We start from the raw sequence: 21,393 nt of genomic DNA, 5'->3' as shown, positions 1-21,393 counted from the left end.
CCTCCGGGAATCACACGGCAACCTTGGGTGGGGTGAAAAGTCTCCAGAGGTTTCCGTTCAGGTTTCCTAAGTGGGTCAGGGATTACTCACTAAGGAAATATATGGTAGATGGGAGACTTCCTGGAGAAAAAGAGCAATATTTTATAGCATGTTAGCATCAAAATGTATTAGATGTCTTAAAGTACACAAATAAATGATAGTTAAACCCCCAGGGGCTGATGAGATGGAGCCCAGAATGTGATATGAGGCAAGAGAAGAGATTGCTGGGCCCTGATGGAGATTGCTTTGCATCTTCATCTACCATTGGTGAGATACTAAATGATGGTAGGATAAAAAATAGTGTTTGTTTGTTCAAGAAGGGAACAGGAAAACAAGTCAAGAGTGTTTTAATTGTTATATATACCAGGAATGGAAGTGAAATTCCTTGCTGCAGTTTCACAGGTACTTTAAATGCAATTACACCTCAAATAAATACGATTATTTATAATTTATTTTTGGTAAATCAGACCATGACAGGGCAGTTCAAAGGTAGACACAAAATGCTGGAGTAACTCAGTGGGTGAGGCACTATCTCTGGTGAGACGGAATGGGAGATGTTTTGTGGTGAGACCCTTCTTCAGACTTCACCTGCTGAGTTACTCCAGCATTTTGTGCCTACCTTCGATTTATACCAGCATCTGCAGTTCTTTCTTACACACAGTGCAGACCAATAAAGAGTTCTTAGTAGTGCAAAGACCATAGGAGTTCGGTACTGGGTGTGATTAAGGCTGCATAGGGTGGTTGATGGGAAGAAACTATTTTTGAAACTTTAAGTAATGTTCTCAGTCTCCTGTGTCTTCTTCCAAGTGGTAGCAGTGAGATGAAAACAGTCAGGGTGATGTGAGTATTTGAAGATATTAACAGCCTTCTTCCGAGATCACTTTGTGTAGAACTCTTTAATGTTGGGGAGGTGATTTCCTGTGATGGACCAGGCAATGTCCATCGCTTTCTGCAGCCTCCTGTGCCCTTGGGCATTTGAATTACCAAATCAGATGGTTCACTATTATTGTATCTAACAGGTTTTACTTGCCAGGCTTACTCCTGACCCTCTTCTTTTCCTGCTTCCTCCACCCCACCTTCAATCAGTTTGAACGGTCCTGACCCGAAATGTCACCTATCCATGTTACCCAGAGATGCTGCATGACTCGCTGAGTTATTCCAGCACTTTGTACATTTTCTTGTAAACCAGCATCTGCAGTTTGTTATTCCTACATTTGTCAGATCATAAGATAGTTTACTTACAGTTTAGCAATGTTGCTAGACATCCACCTTTCCCAATGACTAAAATGGTGCTTGACCAAGAATTTTAACCTTCATTTATAAATAATCTGTAGGTGTCCCTGATGCTTATTCCACTGTATTCTGATCTAAATCTCATCTTCAACTTTCCTGGTTTCTTTTTGCATTGCATTTGTGCGTAAAACTTTAATTTGGCCAGGTTCTCAACTTTCCTTCCAATATCTTGGACAACACATGCAAATGTTGCCAAAACCAACTCCCTCCCAGTAATTTTTTGTTGTTATCGATCTCTACACAGCTCTTTGGCTTTTATCTTCTCTTATTCTAAGAGCACCATTCAGTGTCTCAATTCTCCCTGCCAATTTCATATCATATCCTCCAACACATCAGGTGAGCCAAGTAAAACAAATCATTGAGGTTTTAACGCCAAAGTTAAATCAACTTGGTTTATTGAATAGACAAAGTACAAGCAATCTATATGCCTAAATGCTTACAAACAGGATATCCATTGGAGCATGTGAACTTCCATCTCAAGCGAGCCGTCAGCACTGTGTACAAAACTACTAAAAACAGTTCATATTTACAATTAGTTTCTATGCAATATCCGGTGGCTTGGTCTGAACATTCAATCCCAAGATATTGTCATGGGATTCTTTTATATGCTACTGCACCAGCTGACAGTGAGGTACAGAATATGCTACATCATGACTGGAAAGTAATAGATTTCATGTCTTACCAGTCGACAATAAAAAAACTTGCACAACAGTTACACTTTTTCCAAGATATTTGTAACAGAAACCAGACATACTGCTTCCATACTAGGCTGTTATTGTTAACATCAATCCATTGATCCTTCTTCAATTGCATTGAATTGATGGCTCCTGCTCAAACCTTCACCTTTATCTACATTGTGTTATCTTGTGCCACAAATACATTCACAACATGGATGGATGTTAGTACTGATATCTGTACTGGCCAGCTTCCACATGGGACGTTCAAAGCCTCCTGCTAAGTAATAGCCCATATTAGTCTCTGCACTGCCTCCTTTACAGTAGTACCTACCTCACTCTCCCCTTTACCCCTGACAAGTTGCTTATATTATACACAACACCACAGCTGCAGTTCCTCCTTTTGTTTGTCGCTGTTTTCTCAGCTTTACCGGAGAGATCGAGGATCGGACGGTGCTCAAAAGAAAACTGATTTATCCATTCTATACCCAGTACATGAATTCTTCAATCCAGTTAGGAGTTAATGGCATCAACCAAAACCATCCCCAATGGCCAGAATGATGCTGTTTAGTCCAACAGTAGAATCTAGCTCCTGGAGAGTTATGGGTGGGGAGGACTTCTTACAGTGACTATTGCAAGCTTTCACCTCTTGTTTGATCTGGGTGGGTTGGCCTGTCAGTAGCTTCATGTTAAAGAACCTCGATCCCTTCTAAAGTTCTGTTAATCCTGCAAATCCATATGCTGCTTGTCCTTTAAAACATCAACATATTTAGATTCCTTCCTACCTGATTGGAAACACCACACTCTCAAGCTATTTTCCTTATTTCCTCATAGAGCAGCCATCTGACACTAAAGCAAGAACTCAGTGCTGCCAAAGTTTGAACTGGTCAAAGGACTTATGGTGTGGTCTGACCAGACAGAGCACTTGCCTCTTTTGGGCTCTGGAGATCAACATCTTACCTATTGTGCTTTTGTTGGACACATTTGAGTTTAATTTTCGGTCTTTCTTTAATTTTAAAACACAATTTTCTCCATAATATGTACATTGCTGGGTTACTTGTTTTCACCAAATTCCATATTCTACCTACCCATACATTCATCCATGATCTATCACCTATTGTTACTGCCAATTCTCAACTGGCATCTTGGATTTTACTGAACCGTGTAGGTCATTGTTATCTGGAATTCCACCATGTTGCACTGACATTTTGAATCAAATAATTGATTGAAAATAGCAGCAACAATGGTCCCAATTTGCAGCTCAGAAGAACCCATTCAGAACTTCTCACAGCGTGACAACTCTTCCAATGAGCCCCAATGTCTGTCAGGAAATCCCATGGTTTTGTTCTTTACATGATGCCTTGCATGTGTTACTTTGACAACAACCTGAAAGTCGAGGTATATTGCATTGTTCAGTTATCAGAATCACTTAACTTGAAGAAATTAGCATCAGGAACTTCCAACAATTTGTATTTACACCGTGCCAGGAATCGGGGAAAACATCATCCCACAGAGGGGCATACACGAGAATGATAGGATTAACCTCTTCTGAAATCACGTTGATTGGTGATATTCTCATGGTGGTGAATGAAAAAGTTTCCTCCTTAATTCTACATTTATTATTGATTTCCACTGCCTTCCCAAACTAAAACATTTCACTGTATTAGTGCTAACACTGCCCCAGTCTCTACACTTCCTGTTACATTTTCCTACGGATACTCCATTCCTGATTCTGCTCCACCTTCCTTTGCTCCATGACTGGGGTCCTGCCTTTTAGGCATGGGGATCCTACACATCTTAAACAAAATGCTCCTTAATAAAAGTTTATTTTGAGGCCTTCTAATCTCTCTCTCTTAATTATTCAGTGCTTGTTGAATATGAGGACCTTGGAATCTTATTAAACATCACAGGCACTGCAGAAATACAACTTGTTGGATCTGAACAAAAGAATTGCATTCATATGGTGACTTTCAGCACGTCTGGGTTCTTTAAACAATCTTGACCATGCCGATAATGAACAAAGTTATACCTGGAACTGAAGTAAGACCATAGGTTCTGTGTTTGGCTGTGCATGATTGGTGGCCGTGCACTGATGTGTCAGCAAATCTGCCCACTGCGTGAAGTCCTTACCACACGTGGAGCAGATAAAAGGCCTCTCCCCACTGTGAAGTCGCTGGTGCCTCAGAAGATGGGAGGACTGAGTAAATTCTTTCCCACATATGGAACAGCTGAATGGTCTCTCCCCAGTGTGAACTCGCTGGTGAGTAAGTAAGTGCGACAGCTGCCTGAACCTCTTCCCACAGAGGGTACAACCACAAGGTCTTTCATCAGTGTGAATCCGTTGGTGTTTCATAAGTTCTTCAGAGCCCTTGAATGTCTTTCCACACTCAGAGCATTTAAATGGCCGGTCATCAGTGTGAACCCGCCTGTGCGTTACCAGATGCGATGAGCGAGTGAATCCCTTCCCACACAAAGAGCAGGTGAAGGGCCTCTCCCCAGTGTGAATGCGCTGGTGGGTCAGAAGGTGCGAGGATCGAGTGAATCCCTTACCACACATGGAGCAAGTGAATGGCCGCTCCCCGGTGTGAATGCGCTGGTGGGTAAGCAAACTGGACGCTTGAGTAAATTCCTTCCCACACAGGGAGCAATTGAACGGCCTCTCTCCCGTGTGAGTGCGCTGGTGTATCTGCAGGTTGGACGAACCAGTGAATCCCTTTCCACACACCGAGCAGGTGAAAGGTCTCTCACCAGAGTGAATGCGCTGGTGAGTCAGGAGGTTGGATGTCTGAGTGAATCTCTTTCCACACACTGAGCAACTAAAGGGCCTCTCCCCTGTGTGACTGCGCCAGTGGGTCTCCAGCTTTGATGGATAACTGAATCCCTTCCCACAGACACCACATTTATAGGGTTGCTCACCTGTGTCATTGCACTTGTGCATCATCAAGCTATCTGACCCACTGAACGTCCGGTCACATATAGAGCAGGTGTATGGTTTCTCATGGCTGTGAATGTTGCAGTGATTTCTCAGGCTATGCAACTGGGTAAAACTCTTTCCACAGTCAGAGCACTGGAACACTCGTCCTCTCGTGTGTGTGTCTCGGTGCTTTTCCATCCACACTAATGTTTTAAATTGTTTTCCACATACAGAACAAACAAACATTTCTCCTTCCACGTTCAATGGACGATGATACCCTGATGCTGAAGAATGAAGCGACTCTGACGGATCTTGTTTAGATGATTCGTTGGAGTCTCCTCTCTGGACATCCTTTTCTTCTATTGCCCTGTCAAATAAAATTCCACAATCATCACAGTAAGTTCAAGATAAAAATTTAAAACATTCTTTCTATTTTCGTTCTGCATTATTCCACTCTATCTAAATCTACACGAAAATTATTATTCATTGCCTAGTAGCCAATTATTTACATCCAGTCCCCAGGGCCTGTTGCGATCTATAAAAAGAGGCAAAAGAAGAGATTGCTGGGGTATTGGTGCAGATCATTGTATTGTCTTTACCCACCGGACTGATAAATCAGGAAATTGGAGGCCAGTGAGCCCACGTCAGGGTAAAATAAATTATTTAAGAAAATGTAGAAACATGAAACTAGATGCGACTTGCCAAAAAGTCACAAAGTGCTGGAGTAACTCAGCAGGTCAGCGAAGAGAATCGGAAGAAGGGTCCCATCATGAAACGTCACCTATCCATGTTCTCCAGAGATGCCGCCTGACCCGTTGAGTTACTCTTGCATTTTGTATCTTTTTTTAATTCAATAAAATGCTGACTACCCTAATTTATATATGCTTTTTCTACATGCATTCAGAAAAGCAGTCTTATTGGGGTAGCCAGCATGGCTTTGAGCATGGATGATCATGTCTCTCCAAATTGATTAAGAAAATATCTTACAAATTTATTTTGAGGTGGTTTTTGATGAAAATGATTGATGAGTTTAGGGAAGTGGACATTGTATTTGTGATATGAGCAAAGCTTTTGACACGATTCGTCATGGTAGACTTATCCAGCAGATTAAGGCACACAGTAACAGGCATATTAATAACAATGAATACTTAAATATTTAAAAGTACCTTGAGATTCCTATTTATCAGAGTTGCAATTTCAACACCAGGGCTGCACCTCAGATGTCTGAAGAAAGTACAGGTGGATATTCCCAAAGCAATCCTATAAAACCGTTAGCAGAGACCTGAAGTTTACATTCCAGTTTAAAAAAAGGATAAAAGAGAAAAAAAAGGTATATGTACGACCGTCTGCCTAACGTGAGGGGTGCAGAAATATTTAAGAAAAACAAAATTTACAAAACAAAACAAAATTAATATTCATACAACATAGAATAGTACAGTGCAGCTCAGCAACCGGCCTTTCAGCCCATGATGCCAAGACCAACTGCACATAATCCCTAACCCTACATTCTTTGCATATCGGTGTGCCTATCCAAAATTCCCTCAAATGCCACGGTCATACACGGCTCAAGAGTCGCCCGTGGCTGACGCTCCCAGGAGGCTGTGGCCCTTGTTCGACTGAATTCAAAATCCGGCAGATCGTGGCTTCAGGGTGAGCCCGCCGAGCAGGTCCTCTCAGCCTATGTTGAGATTTCAAGATTCAGTTTAATTGTCTCATGTACCAATTAAGGTATAGTGAAATTTGAGATACCTTGTGAGATTTAACATGCGATCAACAGAATGAAGGTTTGATGGCGTAAATGCGAAGTCTATGACTCTACAGAGTTTCCAATGGCCACAGGCATAGAAAAAAAGATTAAAGTAAATGTACTCAAAGAGTTAAATACAGCTCTTAGGGCTAACAGAATCAAGGGAAAAGTGGGAAAGCAGGAACAGGGTACTGATTCTGGATGATGAGCCATGATCATATTGAATGGCCGTGCTGGCTCGAAGGGCCGAATGGCCAACTCCTGCACCTATTTTCTAAGTTTCTATGTAAGGATAGATTTTTGTTCGGCACCGGAAACTGCTAGAGTATATTCAAAATGGACTTTAAAAAATAAATAGTTTCAGAGTAAACGGAAGCAGGACTTGTTGATCAGCTATTGCAGATCAGCTATTGCAGGCTCATGCAGCACACAAGGTCTCATGCTCTGAACACATAATAGCAATGGTGAGCCATTTGCTACCTCAGGCATGCTAAGCTGTGAAATAAAATTCAGATTCATCTTGAAATTCAGTCCTGCACCACTGCATTAATATTATAGCTTGATTTCTTTGATATCTGGCTACTAAACACTACAACCTCAAATAAGCTCTGAACTACAATAGATTATTATTATTATTATTGCACCACTATTGTTTCTTTTGAGGTGTATGTATTTGTGCATGTGCGTAAGTATATATCTATCTATACTATTACTAAAAGTCTCATTTTGATTATTTCCTGTCTATGTTGTAAATATATTTTATAAAAAACGCTACCCTATATCACTATGATTTTTTCACCCTGTTACTCACCGTCCTCCTCTCCTCCAACCACCCCAAAGTATTTTTGGATCGGTGAAATAATAAAAAAGTTATGAATTTTTAAAAAGATCAGCAGATTGGTCTTCTCGCCTGTCATTCACCATGAAGGTAACGCCCCTTCCGGCACCCGTGCTTTATATCGCCCCAAAACTCATGAATTAATCTGGTTAATCCTGGTTCCACCCTCTCTATTGTAAGTATATCCTTTCTCGGTAGAGGGAGCAATCTGGGCACAGTATCTCCACATTACTATAAAATGTCATGAAGTACCGGTGATCTTTACTCCTTTTTCAAATCCTGGTGCTAAAAAGTGCTGCTGGATTTCCTCCCTATTGTTTGGGATTATTCGGGGGTTATTCAAAGGTGGTAGCATCCATTTCCTCAAATCTAGAACCTTTCTTCAGAAAATGTGTACTAATATATATTGCAAACAGATGAGACACAAAGTGCTAGAGTAAATCAGGAGGCCAGGCAGTATCTCTGGAGAAAATGGATGTGACGTTTCAGGTCAAGACCCTTCTTCAGACTATCTGTTATCATACAGATAGGCAGTCTTTTCCTGTATGCATCAGCTGAATGCAAGACAATGTGGTATGTTAATTGACCAACGTCAGACCAAAATCTTCAGCTCTCCACCCCGGGGCGGAATCAACTATCCAGCAGGCAAAGAGTACGTTTTTCTGGCCTGGAATGGCTGATTTTGTGCGTGAGAAAGTAAAAGCCTGCGTAGTTTGCAACAGCCTAGCTCCGCACCACCCCAAACAACCGCTTCTCTCACATCCTACACCGGAATTAGCCATGTCCACTCTGGGTGGTTTGAGATCGATTTGCTCAATAGTCTTACCTCTGGCATGGTCATCCAGAAACTTACGAGCCACTTCGCTGTCCACGGGGCGCCGATCCAGCTGCTCACTGACAATGGCAGTCAATTCTCCAGTCAACACTTCAGGGGTTTTTGCTAAATGATGGGATTTCCGCCACATTACCAGCAGCCCCGAATACCCGCAGTCCAACGTCCTGGCTGAACACGCGGTAATAAGCGCCAAACAATTAATGGAACAATCACACAGGGCCGGCTCCGATGTCTATCTCGACTTGCTTAACCTGCGGAACATCTCCCGCGACCCGATTCTGGGGTCCCCTGCGCAGTGCCTCATGTCACAGAGAGTGGTGAATCTGTGGAATTCTCTGCCACAGAAGGTAGTTGAGGCCAGTTCATTGGCTATATTTAAGAGGGAGTTAGATGTGGCCCTTGTGGGTAAAGGGATCAGGGGGTATGGAGAAAAGGCAGGGATGGGATACTGAGTTGGATGATCAGCCATGATCATATTGAATGGCGGTGCAGGCTCGAAGGGTCGAATGACCTACTCCTGCACCTATTTTCTATGTTTCTATGTCAAGGCAGACTCGCAATTCTCTACCTATGGCTAAGCAGATGCTACAGCTACAAGTTCGCACACCGGCAACAGTTCATTTCCAGCTCCGTGTCGAGATGCCCAGAAGAAACATTACAACAAGCCCAGCACTCCGCTCCCGCCACTTACCAAGGGCAAGTCGTGCGTTTGAAGTCACCCAGAGGCTACAAACGCTTGGGTGTCTTTCTGCGGTCCACCACGGAGCCACACTCATACCTGGTCAGTGTTGACAACGGCATCTACAGATGCACCCGCCAGCACCACCGCCCGGTTAACGAGCCAGCACCTCTATATCAATATCCTGACCAACCGGCCGTAACCCCTTCACGGTCCAACGGGATTGCTCCCATGGCCGCCGTCCGACCCGAGTCCGATTGCTTCACCGGCCGCCTCACCACTCCAGCTGCTGCCATTACAGTCCCCGCAGTCCCACAACGCCGGCAAGAACACTATCTTCTCCTGTTCAATCTCCAGTGAAGGAAGATGAGGGGTACTACCGTACATGTACTACTAGCAAACCTCTAGAATTGGAAAATTCACCGGCTATGTCTGAACTGTGGACGACCCACTTTATTTTACGCGTTTGCGTATGCTACACATTCCACCTAGTAATCCAGTCCGGGTTTTGGGCATCATGAGCCCTTGGCAGCCTGTCGGTTTTGGTTACTGCGGTCAGAAGGTATCTGTATCGAAATGCACAGCTGTGTATTATTCTCTCACTCCTTTAAATCTTAAGAAAAGACTGCTGACTTTGTAATGAATCTCATACAATCAATATCCATACCATTGTAATAAAGATGAAGGAAGCTTTCAGAACATAATTATATTAGCACTTGGCACATTGAGCATGATTCTTGACATATTTGTAATTGTACTGGCCAGTAGTTGGTCATGTTAACTTCTAGCCTGCCATGCCATGAGTTAAGTAAGTTGAATCTAATGTGCTTTTTTCCCTGTAAAGGGATCTGTTTTAAGATATGTCATATACTTGAAGGTAGTCTGGGAGAGACTTTGATATAGGTTTTATTCATGTCCTAAACTCATTGTAGCTTTGGTCTTTTGTCAAGGATTTAAACTTAGGAATTTGGGTATTAAAAGGCATGACTTTTTAGGTTGCAGTACAAGCATTTTAATATTGAAAGCTATTTGCATTTGGAACTTTTATATTTGCATGCTTTAAGATGTACTTTGGAAATTTATATAATCGTAACTGCACCCAGCAGTACTTCCTGATGACACAAAATGCTGGAGTAACTCAGCGGGTGAGGCAGCATCTCTGGAGAGAAGGAATGGGCGACGTTTCGGGTCGAGACCCTTCTTCAGACTGTTGTCAGGGGAGGAGACGGGTCAAAGATAGAAAGTAGGCAGAGACATTGGGAGAACTGGGAAGGGGATGGAGAGAGAAAGCAAGGGCTATCTGTAGTTAGAGAATTCAAGTTATACTGCTGGGGTGTAAACTACCCAAGTGAAATATGAACTATTTCGCTGGGTTGTAAACCACCCAAGAGAAATATCAGTCTGAAGAACGGTCTCGACACGAAACGTCGCCTATTCCTTCTCTCCATAGATGCTGCCTCATCCGGTGAGTTTCTCCAGCATTTTTGTCTATAAACGAAATATGAGGTGCTGTTCCTCCAATTTGCGCTGGGCCTCACTCTGACAATGGAGGAGGCCCAGAACAGAAAGGTCATATTGGTAATGGGAGTTGAAGTGCTGAGTCACCGGTAGATCAAGTAGGTTAAGATGAACTGAGGTTAATAGGGGATCCCACTACTGGTCACATCTTCTGATCTCCACTCCCTTCTGCTTGCTGCAGAGACCATCCCCTCCGAAACTTTCTGGTCATCTCGTCCCTTCCCACCCAAACCACCCCCTCCCTAGGTACTTTCCGCTGCAACCACAGGAGATGCAACGCCTGTCCCATCACCGCCCTCCCCCCCCCCCCCCCCCCACCCCCCCCCGATTCCATCAAAAGACCCAAACAGTCTTTCCAGGTGAGGCAGAGGTTCACTTGCACCTTCTCCAACCTCATCTACTGTATCCGCTGTTCCAGTATCAACTTCTCAACATCGGCGAGACCAAGCGCAAGCTCGGCGATCGTTTCGCTAAACACCTCCGCTCAGTGCGTCTTAACCTACCTGATCTCCCGGTGGCTCAGCACTTCAACTCCCCCTCCCATTCTCAATCTGACATTTCTGTCCTGGTCCTCCTCCATTGTCAGAGTGCGGTTCAGCACAAACTGGAGGAACAGCACCTCATATTTCGTTTGGGTAGTTTGCACCATAGCAGTATGAACATTAACTTCTCTAACTTCATATAGCCCTTGCTTTTCCTACCCCCTCCCCCTTCGCAGTTCTCCCACTACTCTTACTGTCTCCACCTACTTTCTAGCTTTGTCCTGCCCCCTCCCCTGACATCAGTCTGAAGAAGGGTCTCAACCCGAAACGTCGCCCATTCCTTCTCTCCAGAGATACCGTCTCACCCGCTGAGTTACTCCAGCAATTTGTGTCTACCTTCGATTTAAACCAGCATCTGCAGTTCTTTCTTACACAGTACTTCCTGATGGGTTGTTTATAAAGTAGTACTATGGCAAGTCATTATTTGGCATGCTAAATATTTTGAACTAGTTAACTTGCATAACAAAAGATTGCTTCTCCTAAATTGTATTTATAGGTGTTAGAATAATATGCCTCAACAGGTCAAGGATCGCTGCATTGTGCTTGAACAGGTTATAGAAGATGTCCATAAGTGGAAGACATGATGAATATTGCTTGGAAAGTTTTACCCAATCTCGGAAAGCTACCTGTTCTTATGGAGATTTGGAACGCAGAAGGTTGCACCTTAATGACTTTCGAAGCAACAGAATCATAGCAACTAAACACTTACAATCATTGGATCAACAAGGTGGAAAGCCAAATTGCTTTATTTTATGTAAAAGTGTACAGCTCATAATGTTTGTTCATTGTGTGAAAGTAAAACAAGAATGCAGGAATTGCTTCTGGGAAACAAAAAGTTGTCTATCAAATCAGCACTATGAATGGACTGTTCCTTCTGCAATCCAACATTACATGCAGTTTTGATTGCCCCTTTGCAAGATGGATGTGGAAGCACAGGAAATGGTGCAGAGGTGATGTACCTGAATAATGCCTGGATTAGGGGTTTACTTTCAAGATACAGTGTGGAAATAGGCCCTTTGACCCACCGAGTCTGCGCCAACCAGCGATTCACGAACACCAACACTGTCCTACACACATGAGCGACAATTTTACATTTATACCCAGCGAATTAGCCAACAAACCTGAACGTTTTTGAAATGTGGGAGGAAACCGGAGCTTCCCAGAGAAAACCCACGCAGGTCATGGGAAAACGTACAAACTCCGTACAGACAGCATCTGGATCAAACCCGAGTCTCTGGATGTGTAAGGCAGTAACTCTACCACTGGGCCACCGTGGTGCTCACTTATTAGCTACAGGGAGACATTGGACAGACTTGGATTGTTTTCTCTGGAATGCCGAAGGTTGCAGGGAGACCTGTTAGAGGAATATCAAATTATGAGAGGTATAAGTAAGTAGACAGAACCTTTTTCACAGGATGGATTAAAAATATACTAGACACAGGTTTAAGGTGAGAGGAGCCAAGATTAAAGGAGATGTGCGGGCAAGTTGTTTTCACACAGAGAGTGGCGAGTGCCTGTAATGAATACACTGTTGGAGGTGGTGGTTGAAGCAGATATGATAGTGGCGCTTTTGATACTTTTAGATAGGCATATGGACATGCAAGGATATGGATAGGTGCAGGCAGATTTGGTCTTGCCTTCATGTTCAGCCCAGACTTTGAGGGCTGAAGGGCCTGTTGTTTTGCAGCACCATTTGCAGCTTTGGACTTTAGAGGTACAGTGCGGAGACATGCTCTTCGGCCTACTGAGTTCATACCAACCAGCGATCACCCCATACACTAACACTATCCTACGCACTGGGGACAATTTACAATAGTACCAAAGCCAATTAACCTATAAACCTGTACTTCTGTGGGAGGAAATTGGAGCACCCAGAGAAAACCCACAACGTCATAGGGAGAATGTACAAACTCCATAAAGACTACACCCATAGTCAGAATCGAATCCAGGTCTCTGGCGTTGTAAGGCAGCAGCTCTACTGCTATGCCACTATGCTGCCCAAATTGTATGTATAAATGGAAAAAATTACAATAGGGGATGCTCTGAGGTCCCTTTTTACACATATACATTAATCTTTAAAGGTATTTGATGTTTAAGAAGGAACTGCAGATGCTGGAAAATTGAAGGTACACAAAAAAGTGGGAGAAACTCAGCGGGTGCAGCAGCATCTATGGAGCGAAGGAAATAGGCAACGTTTCGGGCCGAAACCCTTCTTCAGACTTTAAAGGTAGCTGGACATACTGAGAAAATGGCATGTAAAGTTTGTGGAATTCATAAATAGATGCATGGTGCGTAGATAGATGGAAAGTATGCTTCAACTACAACTGGAGCATAAAGTCCAAAGCTGGTTGTCTCATTTCAGCAAGAATGTGAAGATTGCACTGAGTTTAGTTTTTAGAGATAGAGTGTGGAGGAAGGCCCTTCGGCCCACCTAGTCGGCACCAACCAAGAATCCCTGCACTTTAACATCCACTAAGGACAATTTTACACTTATACCGAGCCAATTAACCTACAAACCTATACATCTTTTGAATGTGGGAGGAAACCGAAGATCTCAGAGAGTGGTGAATCTCTGGAATTCTCTGCCACAGAAGGTAGTTGAGGTCAGTTCAGTGGCTATATTTAAGAGGGAGTTAGATGTGGCCCTTGTGGCTAAAGGGATCAGGGGGTATGGAGAGAAGGCAGGTACAGGATACCGAGTTGGATGATCAGCCATGATCATATTGAATGACGGTGCAGGCTCAAAGGGCCGAATGGCCTACTCATGCACCTATTTTCTATGTTTCTAAAACCCATGCAGGTCACGGGGAGAACGCACAAACTCCATACAGACAGCACCTGGAGTCGGGGTCGAACCCGGGTCTCTGGCGGTACAAGTGCTGTAAGGCAGCAACTCTACTGCTGCGCCACCATGCCACAGGATACACAAGTAGTAACCACAAGGATGTTGCCATGCCAAGAACATTTCAGCTATGAGGTAAGATTTGACAGGCTAGAGCTGTTCTGTTTGGAACAGTGTGGCTAAGGGAAGCCTTAACTGCAATTTACTTGGAGATTGCACAGAATTAGCAAGAAGGAGCCATTTCCTTGGTCAATGCAAGGGGGCACAGATGTAAAAAGTAATTGTTGAAAGAATAAGGGGAAATTAGGAAAATTGTTGTCAACCAGCTGATGGCTGAGTTCTGTAACTCACGGCTTGAAATGGTGGCAATTACAAAGACTCCTATCTCTCACAATCTTTTTCTAACCGTGCGTAAATTTGCTTTACACTTTAAAATACAAGTATTTTTGTCTATTTCATACCACCCATGTGTTTTTGAAGTTGATCAATATCAAAAACATTTGCATTCAATCAAACCCACGTGGTCATAGGGAGAACATGCAAATTCCACACGTTCAGCACCCGATATCAGGATCTAACCTGCGGCTCTGGTGATGCGAGTCAGCAGGTCTATCAACTCTGCCTATTTAAAGCATTTATTTTCAGAGACTAGGTACCAGACTCCTCAATTAATTTTGCCCTGGTTAAGGTCTTTGTCCATCTGTGGACTCTAACCAGTCCTACAGAACCTGAAAACAAGACTTGCTGCATTCCACATTCTGATTCGCAAATAGCCACTGGGAGAATCATAGCAGTTGAAGTGCGGATTAAACTAAGAGCAGCTGCTTACTTGAGTTGTGGCTCTGAGGGTGGTCTTTCACCTTCCTTTGTCCTGTTCTGCACCTCCTGATCTCCTTTGATGTCCACAAACTCTGGCTCGGGTTCTGCTGACAGTGCCTGTTCAGAATCCACCTTCTTTGGATCCTCTTTACTCTCCGCAGGAATCGCACCGACAGGTTCTGGTGGCCTTTCAGGGTCCATTGTCTTCTTCTGTCTCTCTTGGAGATCACAGGGTGAAATTCTGCCTTTATCAAAGACCAAAAGGAAGAAAGAGTGAGCAATCACATTAGCTGCATTTTGTTTTAGTACTTTCTGATACCCTGCAGGAGTGTAAATGGTTCCTATTGTGAAAGGAACAGCAGCCACTGCTCCCCTCCTTGTCACTCCCCCAGGCACCAGTTGACTGCTACTCACAAGCACCTCTCCTATTTCACACTTGGGGAAATTAGTATAGGTTAAAATGTGCTCTCCTGTTTGGAATGTCTGATTTAGATATGTAACCATTTCACACTAGTATTACTTTCACTTCCTCTCAGACATCGTTGCAGGAAAAGGCAGTAGAGAGCTTTTGATTATTCAGACGTTGTAAACGCATGAAGCCAGACTAACAGGTTGTGGGACAGTTTATACTTAGTCAAGGCCAAGGTCTTGTTCCTGGCCTTAAAGAGAGATAGATTTAGTTCTTAGGGCTTAAGGGATCAAGCGATATGGGGAAAAAGCAGGAATGGGGTACTGATTTTAGAAGATCAGCCATGATCATATTGAATAGCAGTGCTGGCTTGAACGGCACCTATTTTCTATGTTTCTATGCTATACCAGGTCCAACACACATTCCCACATGTGCCACTAATATGCAATATAAAAAGATACAGACAGTCAGCTTCTAAAGTCAGGGGTGGTAAACCAGCATCTGCAGTTCATTCCCACACATGTCTTCTCAAAACTATAATTGTTTATTCAACCAGCACTGCCCATGCTACTTCTCCACATTATATCCTCTAAAAACTCCACAATACAGGTAACTGCAGATACTGAAATCTTGAGCAAAGCCTAAATGATAAAATAACTCAGCAGGTCTGGCAGAACTTCAGACCCAAACCATCCATTTCCCTCCACATGTCGTTTGAGCCAGTGAGTTCCTAAGCTGTTTGTTTTACCTAGAGAAGAGCTTTGGCCAGCAAAGATCAATCCCATCTCCAGTGACTCTTACAGACTTCCGCAGATATGCCATGGAAAGCATTCTATCTAGTTGCATGTTTAAGAAGGAATTGCAGATGCGGGAAAATCTAAGGTAGACAAAAATGCTGGAGAAACTCAGCGGGTGAGGCACCATCTATGGAGCATATGGGGCTCCATCGATGCTGCCTCACCCGCTGAGTTTCTCCAGCATTTTTGTCTATCTAGTTGCATCAGAGCTTGGTTAGGGAACAGCTCTGCCCAAGACCACAACAAATTCCAGAGTTGAGTGGATGTAGCTTAGTCTATGTATGCAGGGTCTCAATCCACAAAGTCACCCATTCCTTTTCTCCAGAAATGTTGCCTGACCTGCAGAGTTATTCCAGCTTCTTGTGTCTATCATACAAACCAGGCTCCTCCCCAATGACAGAAGCAAAATGCTGGAGTAATTCGGCAGGTCAGGCAGCATCTCTGGACAAAAGGAATAGGCTCTGAAGAAGGGTCCCAACTCGAAAGTTCACCTATTCTTTTTTCTCTAGAGATGCTGCCTGACCCATTGAGGGACTCCAGGTATTTTGTGTCTATCTTTGGTATAAACAAGTATCTGCAGTTCCTTCTTACACACTCTTCACCAATGAGCCTATCTACACAACATTGCCTCAGAAAAGCAGCCAACAAAATAAATTACTTGTTCCACTGCTCTGCTCACGGCAGGCAAAATATTCTACTGTCCAAAAGGCACAGAGTCTTGAAAGCACGCACCACCAAACTCAGGAACAGTTTCTTCCTCAGTTCACAGGCTTCGGATGAAGGGTCTCAACTAACATCTATGTTATCCAGGGATGCTGCCTGAACCTCTGAGTTACTCCAGCACTTTGTGTCTGCTTCTAAACAGTTTCTACTGTCCAATTTGTCTCCACCTCATTGTGGACTTTGGCCGTTTTCTGCGGAACTGGTTTGCTACAATGCTGAGAACTATATTCTGCACTCCGTATATTTTCCTTTGCTCTACTGATCTCCCTCAAGTTTGATTTGATTACATTCAGGTATATATATATCTACCTCGACCTGAAACGCCACCTATTCCTTCGCTCCATGGATGCTGCCTCACCCGCTGAGTTTCTCCAGCATTTTTGTCTACCTTCGATTTTTCCAGCATCTGCAGTTCTTTCTTATAGATATTTACCTGATCTGATTGGCTAGCATGCAGAACAAAGCTTTTAACTGTACCTGTGCATGTGTCGATAGTGAACCTAAGCCATGACCACAGTGAATGTTGGGGCTGAGTTGCCTCCTCCTGCTCCAGGTGCAAGTCCTTGAGTTGCACCTCATCTGTCATTGCATCCCGAGAGCACCTCAGTTACCCATTCGAATGGCGGGGGGGGGGGGTAGTGTCGTGACGTCACGGGCCACGCCTCTAATTATGACCGGGATAAGATGGCGATGCGCATGCCCCGCGTTCTCAAAGATGGCGATCAATTTGCCCCCATCCCCCCAGTAACCAGGGGCCGTCCCTTGCACGGATCCCACAGCTATCACCCGCCGCCACAAATCAATGTCGAAACCTCGCCTGTACGGATGCCGCCCGGAAAATGCGGGCGTGTCCACAACCACTCATACCCACCCCCTTCCGTGGCTGCTCCACAACGCTGCTGCCTTTGTCCACCGGGTGTCCTGCGCCCGACTTGACGAACACGGGCCGCGCCCCGCGTCTGCGCACAAGCCCCGCCCCCCCGATCGCCACCGCACCGGCGCTTCGCTGGTCCGTGCCAACCCCGACCGGAAACGGCGGGAGACCAGACCAAACCGCCAAGCAAACCGTCAACTGTCTCGGGCCCGCGCGCCGCCTCCAGCTGTCACTCACGCGCGCGCAAACCAATAGGGAGCGGCCCTGGCATCAGCCGACCCAGAGGCCCCTGTTCGTTGCACCAATGGGGCGCGAGGGCGGGCGCGGGTTGCAAGTTGCAAGATCGGGTCATTCGGACGCTTTGCACTGGGCTACGTGTTTGTTGGGGAACGGCGCTCGTAATTCCTTGAGATAGAGTGGTGTTATTCGTTGCAGAGGACACCGTTAGCCTTGATCTGCCGTTTTCACACCTTACCTTTCGAGTCTCCCCCCTCTCCCCTGACTCTCAGTCTGAAGGAGGGTCTCGACCCGAAACGTCGCCCGTTCCTTCTCTCCAGAGATGCTGCCCGTCCCGCTGAGTTACTCCAGCACTTTGTGCCTGTCTTCGTGTAAAACATCATCTGCAGTTCCTTTCTACACAGACACCGTTATGCAAAAATATTGCTCATGCTCAATGTTTGGAAACATTTAAGGAGATCAAGCTAAATCACATCCACAAAGAAAACTACCAGAACTGGAGCCCTTTGGATGGCCTGGTGTACAGAAAGCCGAGTCAATCGAGAAAGGGTCAGATACCAAGTGCTTCGTGCAACTGAAAGCCAGGAAAAGTGTTGAGATTGCAAAGTGAAGTTAAAAGGGAAATTAGAAAAGACAGGTCTAAGAAAACTAAAGGAGTAAAATAGAAGAAAGATCATATGTTTAATGTACACATGTATGAAGAGAATAACTAAAGGAGGGTCCCGACCCAAAACGTCTTCCGTCCTTTCCCTCCACAGATAATGCCTGACCCACCGAGTCTCACCAGGGCATTGTGTTTCCGAAAGAAAGTAGATTCGGTGCCAAATAAGTTCATCTCCATCTGCAGTCAGAGGACCTTTATAAAGTTCTTAATGTTTTCCTAACTGTATTTGCAAACGAGGGGCAATGTTCTCAGGTGAACAAGCGAAACAGTGGATGGGATAAAGAGGAAGGGTGGCAGAGTCACAACGATAAGCAGAAATGCGTTTTAATTATAAAGGGGGAACAGCATGCAATGTGATAAGTGGTTAACGGAGTAAGTCAAATAACACATTGGCTCCTGAAAAGTGGAGCATACAAATTGGCTAAACCGAAATGCAGACCAAAACAGTGGGATTTTTTTTTCAAGAAGCTGCAGGCGATTATAAAAGATATAAAAATACAAAAATAGATTCTCAGATAAATTGGGATCTTATGTGGGAACTTCGATAGATATATTAAATTAAATAAGCTAGCTAAGTGGGATCATTGGAGAATAAAAATGAGGCTGGAAGGGCAATCCTAGGTCAAATTCTTTACGAATGGAGAGAGTTGACGAGGGTCTAATTGTCAATTTACCAACAGTGGAACAATGAAATAGCAGCATGAAACCATTCGCACAATACAAATAAATAATATTTAATGAACAAAACAATAATTAATTTAATAACCCCAATGCTAGTGCAAAAAAAAAAAAAGCCTTGTCCTCAGTTAAAAAAAATGATCCTTGATCTTGTTGTTACATGAGATCTTATAGGGGCACGTCAGGACAGAAGTTGGGATGTTCCCGTCACTGGGATAGTGTTGAATAAAGGATCTTAGTTACAATATTAGGGGCCAAACATTTAAAACTGCGGTGCATAGCTATTGGGGACGAACCCTGGAAAGATAATTATAGAACCCAGACCATTGGCAATGCTTAGAGCAGCACAGAAACAGGCTTTTCGGTCCAACGCCCATCTGAAATGTGACTCCAATCCGTGCTAATCCTAGAGACAGAAAAGACTGCAGATACTAAAATCTGAAGCAATCTTTAGAGAGTGGCACAGTGGTGCAGCGGCAGTGTTTCTACATTACGTCGCAGAGATCCAGGTTCGATCCTGACTACGGGCGCTGTCTGTATGGAGTTTGCACGTTCTCTCTGAGCATGCGTGGGTTTTCTCCAGGTGCTTCGGTTTCCCCCAAAATTCCAACGACTTGCAGGTTTGTTGGTCAATTGGCTTCTGTAAATAGTCCCTAAAGTGTAGGATAGAACTAGTAAATGGCTGATGGCTGGTCAGCGCACATTCGGTGGGTTGAAGCCCTGTTTTCATGCTGTATCTCTAAACCAAACTAAAAAAAAACTGCTGGAGTAACAGAGTGGATCTGAAGAATAGTTCTGACCCGATATGTTATCTGTCTATTCTCTTCCACAGATGCTGCTTGATCTGCTCAGATCCTCCAGTAGTCTTTTGCCCAAGATAATCCCCTTTGCCTGCATTAGGCTAGTATCACTTCTCATTCTGATCTAACCGCCTGTCCAAATGCCCGTTAAATCTTGCAATCTGCTTTACCAATTTTTCTGACAGCTCATTCCACATAACCATTAACCTCATTTGACTCCTTTCAATGTCTCACCTCTCATCTTAAACCAATGCCCCTTGGTTTTAGACTCTGGTATTTGACTTTTCTACCCTGGATGGGAAAATAAAACTGATTATCTACCCTCTGCATGCCCTTCATAGCTTTATGTACTTCTATCAGGTCTCCCCTCAGCCTCATACACTGACAAAAGCAGGAAGAAAGTTCAAATTTGTCCAACCTGTCCACATAGCTAATTCTCCCTAATTCTGGTGAACATCTTCCACACCCTCTCCAAAGCCTCCACGTCCTTACTCTAATGCAGTGATCGTCATTGCACATAGTACTTCAGATGTCGCAATGCCATATGCAATGTCGCAATGTCAGATGTAAGCAATGTGTTGTGTAGCTGCAACATGATTTAATGGCCCAACCAATCAATGCCCTTATCAACGAAGGCAAACAGGCTGCATCCCTTCTTTCCCATCCTATCAAATTCTGTGACTTCTTCCAGTGAAATGTGAATTGTACTCACTATCCATCAGTGTATCAATCCTTGTGGTGCTCCTGGTATTTACCTTCCTCGTTCATTTGAGATCCCAAAGTACGCCCTCATGTTAAAGTTCAATTTGTTTTAAACAGAGAGCATACAAAGTTATTAACGCAGTAACGTCTTTATTTCGCCAGGCGGGTGTGGGAGGACAGTTCTCACAGTATGTAAATACAGACTACAGTCCTTCTTTCTCCACACAAAGAGGTAATGTTCAATCAGATATAATTATACCATAATAATCAGCAATTCAGCAATTATTTATCTTACAGAGCATTGTCCGTGTCCATTGTCCATTGTCCACTTGCCTTGTCCATATATCGTTAAAATCAGAGGATTGACAGGTTCTTCCGATAAAGGAAAGGTTAGCACATATATGGTTATGCTGAAGGTGCTATTTTTTTCTGATTCAAGCACTCTTGTTTTTTGACGTTGTTGATTAATTGGCTGTACATTAAAATCTGTATAGAAGGGGGTGAGCAATGTCTGAACATCTTCTGTTTGTTCATATCATAGAGCAAAATATCTAGTGTTATTGTGCTGAATTCTCGCTAGTGTAATAGAAGAAAGGCAAAGCATTCATGTTACTGTGCTGTAATATCGCTGGCGTTTATATTATAGGACAGACACCTGGTGTTTTAGTGCAGAAATCCCGCTAGTGTAATAGAAGAAAGGTTAAGCGTTCATTTTTTAACTTCTAAATCTACAACATAATCCATTTTGTAACTTCTAATTCATTAAACT

General features: G+C 43.8%; 1 protein-coding gene across 2 annotated transcripts; it reads right to left on the bottom strand.

Moving 5' to 3' along the window:
• Positions 1 to 1,350: 1,350 nt before the first annotated feature.
• LOC129704309 (zinc finger protein OZF-like) lies at positions 1,351 to 17,500 on the bottom strand. Of its 2 annotated transcripts, none has more exons than XM_055647360.1 (3): positions 17,147 to 17,500; positions 14,751 to 14,985; positions 1,351 to 5,287 (listed from the first exon to the last, which is right to left on the bottom strand). In XM_055647360.1, the coding sequence occupies exons 1-3, from the start codon at positions 17,253 to 17,255 to the stop codon at positions 4,030 to 4,032; spliced, it is 1,602 nt and encodes a 533-aa protein (XP_055503335.1). In that variant the 5' UTR covers positions 17,256 to 17,500; the 3' UTR covers positions 1,351 to 4,029. The 2 variants fall into 2 exon arrangements, with proteins under 2 accessions (XP_055503335.1, XP_055503336.1); XM_055647361.1 differs by having other exon boundaries at positions 1,442 to 5,287; positions 14,751 to 14,981; positions 17,147 to 17,293.
• Between the last annotated feature and the right edge of the window lie 3,893 nt (positions 17,501 to 21,393).

Source organism: Leucoraja erinacea, chromosome 15, assembly GCF_028641065.1.
Source record: "Leucoraja erinacea ecotype New England chromosome 15, Leri_hhj_1, whole genome shotgun sequence".
Classification (NCBI taxonomy): Eukaryota; Metazoa; Chordata; class Chondrichthyes; order Rajiformes; family Rajidae; genus Leucoraja; species Leucoraja erinaceus.
The sequence above is the reverse complement of the archived record's forward strand: the minus strand, read 5'-3'. Positions and strand labels throughout refer to the sequence as shown.